At 31.4% G+C, this 13,856-nt stretch overlaps 1 protein-coding gene across 1 annotated transcript in view; it reads left to right on the forward strand.

Annotated features, from left to right (window-relative positions):
- LOC114343282 (zinc finger protein 83-like) overlaps window positions 1–4,494 on the forward strand; it is a 70,713-nt gene extending 66,219 nt beyond the window's left edge. Inside the window, exon 4 of the mRNA XM_028294092.2 lies at window positions 2,729–4,494. Coding sequence (XP_028149893.2) covers window positions 2,729–3,870 — 1,142 coding nt within the window. The 3' untranslated portion in view covers window positions 3,871–4,494. The remainder of the gene's footprint in view (window positions 1–2,728) is intronic.
- Window positions 4,495–13,856: the final 9,362 nt, after the last annotated feature.

Genomic DNA, 13,856 nt, shown 5'->3' on the forward strand with positions numbered 1-13,856 from the left:
AATCGAAAACAGAAAGTTTCACAAAACAACACATGTCATGACAAACAAAAATATATTCTAAAAAATACATAAAAACAAAAATTAGATTCACTTTTCTCCTGTTCTTCATTCTCTATATACAATAGTGATAATGCGTATAGGTCTTTTTGACCCAAATTTGACCTTAAATATGTTTTTATTCTTTTTAAAGCCGAAAAAGACCGCTCGCCTGGCGCATTAGAAATTAGTATCGTCAAATAAATTTGCAGTTAAAATATTGGAAAAGTTGCCTTTACATCCTGGATGACATCAAATTTTTCATAAAATGTATGGTTATTTAAATTTTGGCATAAACAAAATGGGTAATTTCATTATGCAAATTCTCTTTGGTTTCAACATCTTTTTTATATCTCTCGCATAAAGTATTAATTGACGTCTTGACTTCTTCTTTATCTAGCGTAAAAAAACATCTAAAAGCTGATGTTACATCCTTGTAGCATTCAATTCTCTTTAAAAGATCTTGAGTAATATTGTCGCATATAACATTAAATACTTCAATTCTGAATATCTCTTGCCCCTTTAAAATGATTTGACTTTCACCTGCTTCTTCAAAAAATGTTTTTATTTTCTTTATTTTTTGAAGGTCAGTTGTATAGTAGATGTTCGAGATATCCTCGCCTTCGCAAAAATTTTCGCTTCTTGTTCAATTTCGCTAAACTTATTTCTTACGTCTCCAACAAAGCTCACGAACGGAAAGTACCCATCACGAACCAGAAAAAGTGACAGTATCCAATAAAACAAACAGCAGACCTAAGTGAAAGGCCAGATTTACTGGAAGTTATCAAGAAAATGTAGAGTAAAGTGAATTCAGTGATTTTTCTTTCTGGTATAAACATTGCGTTATTTTATTTCCTCTCGGAGGGGGTATATAGCGATACGCTTTAATTACTATTTTTGCTAATTTTAATTTTAATATTTTTTTCTCCAAACGAAATAATATGAGTCATATAAAGTCACCGTTAATATACAAACCAGACGCTAAGAAAGACATGGTTTTACGAAACGAATGCATCCCCTGACCATATGTTTTTGGAGTGTCAGTTCAACAAACTGAAGTCCCCATAAATTAATTACCATATCAGACCATTATGTCAACAACTCATTTTGGGACATGCATTCGTTTTTAAAACTGCAGAAGTGTGTCTGTTTTATGCGTCATCGAAAACCTCCGTCCTACGCAACCGTCGCATCATGGATCCAAAAGCACCTTCATTTTCAAAGACATGAAAACCACCTCTCACGTTTTCATCCGCCGTGATATAATCAAAAGCAGCTTATAAAACCCATTTCACGGTCCTTTTCCTGTAGTCAAACGAGGTGACAAGACTTTTGTCGTCCGTGTAAATGGAAAAGAAACAACAATTTCCATAGACAGATTGAAGCCAGCGTATGAGCTTCACGAAAGTACCCATCAGTGGCGTGCTGGAACTTTTCAAGCGGCCCGGTGATTTTATGGAAAAGCGGCCTCCCCTCCGTATTTTACCTTCTATTATCAGAATATTTTATTCGTTATTCATAAAATCAAAAAAACAAAAATATAAATTATTTTTATAGTCTATTTATGTATATAGTCTTATTTAATTACCTACTTAACTTGTATTTTACAATTAAAAAATAATTTTTTTGAAATGTTTATTAATAGATATTATTAGCAAAATTAACATTCGATTAGAAATTTAAAAAATATTTTTTTTAGTTACATCTAAAATTTTTTGTGAACCTATTTGAACGGCCTCAAGAGGCCGCGGCCTCTCGGTGATTGCACCGATTCATTTATATGGCCAGCACGCCACTGGTACCCATAACGAACCAGAAAAATGACAGTATCCAACAAAACAAACAGTAGACCTAAGAGAGAGGCCAGATTTACTGGAAGTTATCAAGAAAGTGTAGAGTAATAGTGAATTCAGTGATTTTTCTTTCTCCTCGTATAAACATTGCGTTGTTTTATTTCCTGTTATTTTCAATTTTTCATCATCTGTATATATTATGTATTGTCTATCGTCTTAGTCTCTCGGATGGGGGTATATAGCGATACGCTTTAATTACTATTTTTGCTAATTTTAATTTTAATATTTTTTCTCAAAACGAAATAATATGGATCATATAAAGTCACCGTTAATAATAGTTAATATACAAACCAGACGCTAAGAAAGCCATGGTTTTACGAAACGAATGCATCCCCTGACCATATGTTTTTGGAGTGTCAGTTTAACAAACTGAAATCCCCATAAATTAATTACCATATCAGACCATTATGTCAACAACTCACTTTGGGACATGCATTCGTTTTTAAAATTGCAGAAGTGTCTGTTTTTATGCGTCAGATCGGAGTGATTTATTGTTCCCTCCGGGCCATATTGTAGAAAGGCATAACATTGATATAATAGGTTGTGGCTTTTCTTAACAGTTTATTCACAGCGTGCAAACAAAGCACTACTCGCTAACAAAATTTCCTTTTCCGAGATCTAACTAAGCAACACCTTTTTGTTACCAAAATAAATAAATGTTTTACTGTTCGTCGTTAACTTATTTTTATTATTTTTAATTAATTCCGTCAACTCACACCTACCGGAATATATGTATATTATTGGGTAGAATTTTGCTGTAGCCACAAGCATTTTGCGTATTCTGCTTTAGTTTGTATCTGAATTCATTTTTCTCTTGTAAAAAATCGTTTGTATTTTAGGTTTTACTCAAGAGGAGAACAAGACGAAAAATATGGAGACAATTTTTGAACATTCCTCCCAGAAAGGATACTGCATGAGGCGAGACGCTGAAGGGAAACCCGTAAATAAAAATATAAAAGTTCAGACTACACAGGGATCTTACAGTTTTGAAATTTGTTTTAAGAAGTTTTCTCACACATCTAAATTGAAAAAACATTTGATGGTACACAACGGAGAAAAATCTTACAAGTGTGAGATTTGTTTGAAGATGTTTACTCAACTATGGAATTTGAAACAACATTTGCGAATGCATACAGGAGAAAAACCTTACACGTGTGAAATCTGTTACAAGAAATTTACTCAAGCGAGAAATTTGAAAGCACATTTGATGGTACACACTGGAGAAAAACCACATAAGTGTGAAATTTGTTTTAAGCAATTTCCTACAGCATGTAAATTGAAAAGACATTTGGTAGTGCACATTGAAGGAAAGCCTTACAAGTGTGAAATTTGTTTCAAGACGTTTGCTCGAAAAGATCATTTAACTAAACACTTGAAAGTTCACACTGGAGAAAAGCCACATAAGTGTGAAATTTGTTTTAAGCAATTTATCCAAGCAAGTAATTTGAAATATCATTTTATGTTACACACCGGAGAAAAACCTTATAAGTGTGAAATTTGTTTGAAGAGGTTTATCCAAATAGGGAGTTTGAAATATCATATGATAAAACATACAGGAGAAAGGGCTTACAAGTGTGAAATTTGTTTCAAGAAGTTTGGTCAAAAATCGCATTTAACTGAACACATGAAAATTCACTGTGAAGAAAAACCTCATAAATGTAAAATTTGTTTTAAGCAATTTACTGCAGCAAATAATTTAAAAAAACATTTGGTAGTGCACATTGAGGAAAAGCCTTACCAGTGTGAAATTTGTTTCAAGAAGTTTGCTCGAAAAGGTCATTTAACTGCACACATGAAACTTCACACTGGAGAAAAACCACATAAGTGTGAAATTTGTTTTAAGCAATTTTCTACAACAAATTACTTGAAAACACATTTGAGAGTGCACACTGGGGAAAAACCGTACAAGTGTGAAATTTGCTTCAAGAAGTTTACTCAAAAAAGTCATTTAACTGAACACATGAAGATTCACAATGGATAAAACCCTAAGGGCCGGTATTTCCAACCGCACTTAAGCGAAAACTTACTTTAAGCCTGACCTTAAGCTTATATGCCTGTATTTCCACTTCAATTTGAGACTTAGGCATAGGCTTAAACCAAATAATTTTAAGCTCGCGCTAGAGTTGGTTTAAGCCTTTGCTTAAAATTTGTTTTCTGTTTTTTGAGGTTATTTCTATAGATTAATAATTATAGAGTTATTTTGAAAACCAACTTTTGTGTAATCACGTTACTATTGGATTATTAACGATTATTATAATAAAATTCTTACTCCATTTAGAAGGTGTAGGCACATGAAAATTATTTATTTCTACAGTGCTTAAATACATAAATTTCTTATTTCATAACGTAAGTAGGTACTACAATATTATTTTTTTGATACGACATATTATTATACAGGGTGTCTGCGTAACTTGGAACCATATGGGAAACTTTTTTAATATCAATTTTACGAAAAAAAGTCATTCTTTATAAAGTGCTCTGCATAGTCTAAAACCTAAGATGCAATCATCAGATATCAAATTTTGTCAACAGTATATGAGGTATGTCAAAAAATATGAATTTCGCTCAAGAGCAAACTACCTTTATATTTCAAAATATCAAAAAATTTTATTATGAAAAGTTATTTGTAATTAAAAATCATATTCAAATAAGCAATAACAGCCTTCTACTTGAAAAAAAAATTTCTGAAATTTTCCCAAATTACCGAGTCCGAACATCATTTTTATTTATTAGACATGTACCTAATAACTCTTTTATTAATAATTTCAGGAAAAAAAGTTATTCTTCATAAAAAGCTGTGCATGGTCTAAACCTCAAGATGCAACCATCAGTTATCCAAGTTTGTTAATTTTATACGAGGTGTGTCAAATAATACGAATTTAGAAAGAATTCTTTCTAAATTCATACTATTTGACACACCTCGTATAAAATTAACAAACTTGGATGACTGATGGTTGCATCTTGAGAGAAGAATTCTTTCTAAATTCATATTATTTGACACACCTCGTATAAAATTAACAAACTTGGATAACTGATGGTTGCATCTTGAGGTTTAGACCATGCACATACTTTTATGAAAAATAACTGTTTTTCCTGAATTTATTAATAAAAGAGTTATTACATGTCTAATAAATAAAAATGATGTTCGGAATCAGTAATTTAGGAAAATTTCAGAATTTTTTTTTCAAGTAGAAGGCTGTTATTACATATTTTAATATGGTTTTTAATTACAAATAACTTTTCATAACAAAATTTTTTGATATTTTGAAATATAAAGGTGTTTGCTCTCGAGCGAAATTCATATTTTTTGACATACCTCGTATACTGTTGACAAAATTTGATATCTGATGATTGCATCTTAGGTTTTAGACTATGCAGAGCACTTTATAAAGAATGACTTTTTTTTCGTAAAATTGATATTAAAAAAGTTTCCCATATGGTTCCAAGTTACGCAGACACCCTGTATTACATTTTTTTTTTATTATATATTTTAATTTGTGGTTATCACTTTTTTACTTCTATTTTTTTTTGTTATTTTTTTAATTGTTTTTTTATTTTTCTTTTCTTTTTTTGTTTCTTTTTTTATATATTTTCTTGTTATTATTATTTTATTATATGTTCTTTTTTATACAGCGTGTCTACTTAAGTTGGAAACATATGGGAAACTTTTTTGTTATTGAATTTATGAAAAAAAGTTATTCTTTATAAAAAGTTCTGCATGCTCTTAAACCTAAGATTCAATCACCAGATATCAAATTTTGTCAATATTATACGAGGTATGTCAAAAAATATAAACTTCGTTCAAGAGTAAAGTACCTTTATTCCTCTCAATATCGAAAATTATTATTATGAAAAGTTGTTTGGAAATAAAAACTAAGATCAAATATGCAATCACATGCTTCTAATTGGAAAAAAATATTTTCAAAATTTTTCTCAAATTTATTGATACTAACTTCGTTTTTATTTATTACACATACGATAACTCTTTTATTACTACTTTTACGAAAAAAAGGTATTCTTTATAAAAAGCTCTGTATGTCCTAAGACCGAAGATGCAATCATCAAATATCACATTTTATTAATTTTATACGAGGTATGTCAAAAAATATGAATTTCACTCAAGGGTAAAGTACCTTTATTTCTCTGAATATCGAAAATTCTTATAATGAAAAGTTGTTTGGAATTTAAAACCAAGATCATATATCCAATTACATGTTTCCAATTAAAAAAAAATTCCAAATTTTTCTCAAATTTATGGATACTTCGTGTTTATTTATTACCCATATTATAACTCTTTTATTATTAATTTTGCGAAAAAAAGTTATGCTTCATAAAAAGTTCTACATGGTCTAAAACCGAAGATGCAATCATCAGATATCACATTTTGTTAATTTTATACGAGGTATGTCAAAAAATATGAATTTCACTCAGGAGTAAAGTACCTTTATTTTTCACAATATTGAAAATTGTTATTAAAAAAGTTGTTTAGAATTAAAAACTATGTTTCAATATGCAATTACATCCTTCTAATTGAAATATTGTGAAATATAAAGGTACTATAATCTTGAGAGAATTTCATATTTTTTGACACACCTCGTATAAAATTAACAAAAGTTGATATATCATGGTTGTGTCTTAGGTTTTAGACCATGCAAAGCTTTTTATGAAGAATAACTTTTTTTCGTAAAATGAATAATAAACGAGTTATCATATTTGTAATATTTAACAACGATGTTGGGTATCCATAAATTTGAGAAAAAATTTTTATTTCAATTAGAAGCATGTTATTGCATATTTGATCTTAGTTTTTAATTCCAAACAACTTTTTATGATAAGAATTTTCGATATTGAGAGAAATAAAGGTACTTTACCCTTGACCGAAATTCATATTTTTTGACATACCTCGTATAATATTGAGAAAACTTGATATCTGATTATTGAATATTAGGTTTTGGGACATGCAGAACTTTTTATAAAGAATAACTTTTTTTCGTAAAATTAATAATAAAAAAGTTTCCCATATGTTTCCAACTTAAGTAGACACGCTGTATATTCTTTTTTTTTTCTTTTTAATTTTTTCAAACCAAATTAACAAATTATGCCTAGTTTACAACTTATATTTACATAATTTACCATGTTTATAAATGAGATGAAGAATTTCCATATCATTTGTAAATATTAAAGTATTAAGGTTTATTGGGAAACAACATTTTAAATTTATTAATTCCTTATAAATGTCGTTTATGCTATTTATCTGTAAATGACATTCTAATATGACATGTGTTAGATCTCCGATTTTGCCACAAGTACAATTGGGAGTATCTGACAAGCCGATCCTATGCATGTAAGATGGAGTAAGAGCATGATTTGCTCTCAGCCGATTAATGTTCTTTACAAAATGTCTATTATATTCCGTGTAAAACCATCTTCTTGAGGATATCCTAGGGTTACATAAAGCAAAATTTGAGCCAGTATTACATTCTCGGTAATGCAATTGCCAATTATTTTTAAGTTTTTGTCTGCTAAAAGTATCAATATCTGAAGCTGGAATTAAATTTTTGTTTATTTTTTCTCCAATTATATACAGGGTGCTTATACGTTAACTGTAGAAAGAGGACACTTAGGCGGTCTCAAAAATACCATACTTAATGGGTCTTACTTCATTAATAACAAAGATACTGGGTGTTTTATCTATTTTGCCGTTTTTTATTTGGTTCATAACTTTTTAACCACACTGTATATTTATTTTATATTTGGCACGCAAATATTATTTAAGGTGTACAATTAATTAATTTATTTAAAATTGTAAAAAATCCAGGTCCGGACTAAAAAATATTGGAAAAATGTTCCGACCCAAAAACAACAGCCTGTACATTAAATTTTTTTAAAATAGATTTTGCATTTGAAAAGAGGATGAAAAACTAAATTTAGTGGTATGCTTTGAATTTTCGGCAAAATGATTTTTCTGGTCAAATTTTGAATTTGAATTCTGAAATTATGTGAATTGCGAAAGCTCGAAGTAGAAAAAAAAATTGAAATACGACTTACAACTTGTTAAACACACTGTATATTGATTTTATATTTAATACTGAATATAATTTAAGGTGACCAATCAATTAATTTATTTACAATTATAAAAAATCAAGGGCCGGATTAAAAAATATTGGAAAAATGCTCCTACCCAAAAAAACACCCTGTACATTATTTTTTTTAAATGGATCTTGCATTTAAAAAGGGGATGAAAAACAAATTTAGGGTATACTTTGAATTTTCGGCAAAATGATTTTTCTGGTAAAATTTTGAATTTGAATTCTGAAATTATGTGAATTGCGAGAGCTTAAAGTAAAAAAATTAAAATGTGACTTAACTTTAATTAATATCATTATTTAATCTAAATTGGTAAAATGTTAACAATATTTCAGTGTTTTTTATTATGGCAACAAATATTTCATAATAAATATTCACCTTTAATTAATGAATAAATAATAAAGAGTCCACAAAAAATACATAATAACTTTAATCAACGAACTATCTTAAAAATTAAAAAAAAAACAGAAAAATTTTTCCAAAAAATAACTTATTAAAAATATAGTATTTGTTCAAAATGGCCACCACCTTGTGGAAAACAAAGTCTTGTCCTTTTTGTTATTTGTCTGACTGACTTCCTAATCTCGTCAGGGTTATTCTTCATTTCTTGGAAGGAGTCTCGAATCGGGTCAAGAAGTTCATCCATACTATTTATTTTCTCTTTATAAACTTTGGATTTTAGATATCCAAATGTTATTTTTCAGCAATTTTTTTCTGTTTTTTTTTTAGTTTTTAAGATAGTTTGTTGATTACCGTTATGTATTTTTTGTTGACTTTTTATTATTTATTCATTTGTTAAAGGTGAATATTTGTTATGAATTATTTGTCGCCATAATAAAAAAAATACTAAAATGTTAACATTTTACCAATTTAGATTAAATAATGGTATTAATTAAAATTAAGTCACATTTTAATTTTTTTGAAGTTATACTTCTTTACGCGCGATATGAGGGTGAATTTTTATATGTTAAAACCTACGATCCGGGCGCATGCGCATTATAACTTTGTTCTGATTGGATGTTCAAATGACATGTCAAAAATTATCCAATATGGCAGCTGTAGCACAGCTGTGGTGTGTACGGTTGACGGTTTGGTTATGTATGGTTGTTGCGTTTTAAAATTTGTGGTAAGAGAAATAACAAACAAAGGTTAGTTAATAGTTATACTGCCTTTTTGAAGTTATACTTCTTTAGGCGCGATTTCATTGAGGGTGAAATTTTAGTAATCTGCGCACACAGGTAGTATGGAGTTCGTTACTAAATGTTTTAATTTATGTATTTATCAGTCCAGAAAAGGTGAAAGAATATATTAGTGTTTTTAAATATATTTTTCTACAAACGTGTTAAAAATGCAATTTATAGCACTCCATAGGAGCGTTAAAAATGCTACTTTAAAGCACCGGTGCTTTAAAAATTTTAAGGCACTGCAGTTAAAAGTAAATTGTCAAATTGTGAAACGTCAAAATATTTATATTTCATTTAGTAATATTAATAGATATTAATAACACCTATTTACGAATGTTTCTTCTAAAATCTAGGAATATATTAATTTTATAATACATTTAAGTATATAGTAATTGTCTTTACAAAGTTTACTTACCAATTTGTTTTGTTTATACCTAATATCGCCGTTGTCTAGCAAGTGTCTGCGTAGATTAGCGGTATGTGTATTTAGCTACGGACCTGTTAGTACTTTGTTCGATTCCCACATAAGGAAATTTTTTTTGTTTATTATTAATGGTTATTGACATCTTCGACTATTATTATATGGACTTATAAATGATTAAAAATAATTAAAAATAATTAAAATAATTAATCGGGATGTTGCCCAACTATTTACCGGGTTGCAAATTTATAGTAATTGCCTATTTCAAAATGTACTTTTGAAATGAATTTTTCTTATGCACAAATGCAATTTCAGATTTCTTATTCATTACAATAGTTCACAAAATTTCCTGACATTCTTACGAATCCAACGCACCAAACTGCATTAAAATCCGTCTTACTGCGCCAAAAATCGAGAGTAAGGCTAAGCACTTTTGTGCTTCAATGCCTCGACTAATTCGGCCAGAGATCGAGAGGTCGTGAGTTCGAATCCAGTGCAATCCTATACTTTTTTTTATTTTTTTGAAAGCGGTAAGCACAAAATTAGTTTGGTGTTTAAAAAAAATAAAACAAACTGTTTAAAGTATATTTATTTTTAAGAAATCATATAATAGAAGTATAACTTCTTACGTGCGTACAAAGTACACACACATTCTTTTTTACTTCGAGCTCTCGCAATCCACATAATTTCAGAATTCAAATTCAAAATTTTACAAGAAAAATCATTTTGCCGAAAATTCAAAGTATACCACTAAATTAAGTTTTTCATCTTATTTTCAAATGCAAGATCCATTTGAAAAAAAAATTAATGCACAGGGTGTTTTTTGGGTCGGAATATTTTTCCAATATTTTTTAATCCGGCCCTGGATTTTTTTATAACTGTACATAAATTAAATGATTTAATACCTTAAAAAATATCCGGTGTTAAATATAAAATAAATATACATTGTAGTTAACAAGTTGTAAGTCGTATTTCAATTTTTTTCTACTTCGAGCTTTAGCATTTCACATAATTTCAGAATTCAACTTCAAAATTTGACCAGAAAACTCATTTTGCCGAAAATTCAAAGTATACCACTAAATTTAGTTTTCATTCTCTTTTCAAATGTAAAATCTATTTTAAAAAAGTTTAATGTACAGGGTGTTGTTTTTGGGTCGGAACATTTTTCCAATATTTTTTAGCCCGGACCTGGACTTTTTACAATTTTAAATAAATTAATTAATTATACACTTTAAATAATATTAGCGTGCCAAATATAAAATAAATATACAGTGTGTTAAAAACTTATGAACCAAATAAGAAAATGGCAAAATAGATAAAACACCCAGTATCTTTGTTATTAATGAAGTAAGAACCGTTAAGTAGGTATTTTTGAGACCGCCTATTTGTCCTCTTTATAACAGTTAACGTATTGTGACGAATTTCTAACTGAGGCCGGCCCTGCCCCAAGTAGTCAACAAAGAACAGCGACACGTCATCGACGAGTATTGTCTCCGCTAATCCAGAAGTTTCCCCGATGATAGACGTGGACCCGCCTCAGGCCTTCCAAATGTTCTCGAAGCAGAGCCGTATCTATATAAGCGGATGATTTTTAAGCAGCAGGCAGTCAGTTAATATATTCGACGCGATATATTGTTTTATTGTTTGATCGGGTTGCTGAAATGTATGTATTTTTAAAGTAGATAAGTCGTATTTGTAAATAAATTAAATGTTAGAAAGTGTAAAATAAATTAGATATTGTTGTTAAATAAGTGTTAATTGTAAGTGTTATAAATAAACAATTTCAAGTAAGTCTTTTATTTATTTAATAATAATTAAAAGTCAATTCGCGTAATATTTCCTAAAAAACGTAACAAAATGGTGCAGAAGTGAGGATACTTGAAATACATAAATTTAACGTAAATTTTCGGTTTAAATAGAGTGTGGAACTTTTAAAAAGAAATAAAATATAAATCGTAATAAATAAAGTGTGTGACAATGTCTTCACAACATAAGAAAATCACTGAATTGATCGTTAAGGAGCTCCGCAACCAGTTAGAAGAGAGAGACATGGACACTACTGGGAAAAAGGCTGATCTAGTCGAACGTCTAAAGAACGCTCTTCAAGAAGAGGGTCAAGATCCAGAAACCTATTTGTTTGAAGACAAGCATGCTGCTGTGATCTCGTCGATTTCGAAAGTTTCCTCCGATGTTTCTAAAGTTTCCTCCGATGTTTCTAAAGTTTCGACAGACATTACATCGTTAGAGAAAAAGGTTTCTGGTGAAATTTCCCAAGTTTCCTCGGATGTTTTGAAAGTTTCGACAGACATTGCATCGTTAGAGAAGAAAGTTTCGGGTGATATTTCATCCCTTGACAGCAAAATGACTAACGAGATCTCTAGGGTCACTTCGGATTTTGACGACAAGATATCGTCCATAAAATCTACTTTTGAAGAAAAGATCAAGGAAATAGAAAAGAAAATGGAGGAAACGGAAAAAGTAGACAAAGGGATGGAACCCATCTTAACAGATATTAAAGATGATGAAACCAAATACAAATTGGAGCCACGGTCGATAGCTGAAGGGAGTGTGGGTCATGCTCGTGTTAAGCTGCCAAATTTCGACGGAAAGTCATCATGGAACAACTACATGAAACAGTTCGAATCGGCGGCCAGAGCGAACGGATGGTCCGAAAAAGAAAAGGCTGTAAACCTCACTATTGCTCTTCGAGGCGACGCTTTGGATGTCCTCCAGACCATAGCCGTAGACGAGACAGATGACTTCGAGCAGCTTAAAAAGAGACTGAATATGCGATACGGGCACGAACATTTAGAGCATGTCTATCAGTCGCAGTTTAAAAATCGAAGACAAAAGAAAGATGAAGCTCTTCAAGAATACGAGGTCGATATTGCCAGGTTAGTACGGTATGCATATCCAACAGCTCCCGAAGACATGATGGAAAAGTTGGCTGTTCAAACATTCATTGATGGCCTTCGTGATCATGAAATGCAAAGAACACTGCGATTAGCTCGTCACAAGACGCTGGTTGATGTCTTGTCTGCCGCCCTCGAATACGAATCAGCTACCCAGGCATCTGGCGGGTACAGTAAAGTTAGGACTGTGAAAGAGGAAGGGGATGAAGACAAACTGGACCAGATTGTCAATATGATAAAGGGCATTTCATACAAGAAAACCAAGACCATAAGGTGCTGGAATTGTGGGGAAATGGGACACGTACGGAGTTCATGTAAGTACCCTAGGTACAATAACAGTCAAGAGACTCACCAGCAGGAAAACTAGAACGGGTCGGCCTTAGGGGGGCAGCTTCGACCCGCAACTTTTCCAAAGACCCTCTCATACTAATAGCTTCTTTGAAATGTCGTGAAGATAGTGTATATGTGGATGGAGAAATAAATGGTAAAAAGTACACATTGTTGGTGGATACCGGAGCGACCAGGACCATTATACGACCGTCAGTTTTAAACAGCCGTAAGAAACTCTTACCAACGAGGTTGCGACTGCGGACTGCCACAGGTGAAAACGCCAACACCCATGGAGAAATCCAGATACAATTAGGGATTGGAGCAGAAAAGTTCGTCCATACTGTCATAGTTGCAGACATCGAAGAAGATGTTATATTAGGAATGGACGTAATGAATTTGCATGGATTTCAATTGGATTTTAAGAATAGGGTAATCAAAGTTGGCAACGAGGAGGTATTTCTTCATCCACATGATGACAGAACTGTGCTAGCAGCCATTAAAGAAGATACAGTTGTGCCTGCGAGGAGTGAAACGATCATCGTAGCGCGGCTACAGGCAACTGTAGAAGAAGGAACACCTGTTATGATGGAGCCATGGAACCACGACGAGGAGGTTGGCCGAGGGATCATAATTGGAAAGGAATTGGTTACTTCTGCTAAAGAAATTCCCGTGAGATTGATTAATGTCAATGACTACCCGGTGACCATCAAGAAGGAGACAAAAGTAGGAACTTGTGTACCCGTGACGTCCATAATCCGTCAGACAACAACATCAGATAATTCCAACGACAAGTTCGACCAAATGGTTGCAGTTGCAGGCCAATCTCTGAATCAAGTGGAGAAAAGGAAATTAAGGGAATTTCTTAGGCAATATCGTGACATATTCGTACCGAAAGGAGGAAAGACAGGAAGAACGACAGTTGTCAAACATAAAATTGACACTGGTACCGCTAGGCCAATTCGTCAATCAGCTCGACGATTACCACAGGCGAAGAGAGAGGAAGCTGAAAGGATTGTTCAAGAAATGAAGAAAG

Source organism: Diabrotica virgifera, chromosome 6 (genome assembly GCF_917563875.1).
Source record: "Diabrotica virgifera virgifera chromosome 6, PGI_DIABVI_V3a".
NCBI lineage: Eukaryota > Metazoa > Arthropoda > Insecta > Coleoptera > Chrysomelidae > Diabrotica > Diabrotica virgifera.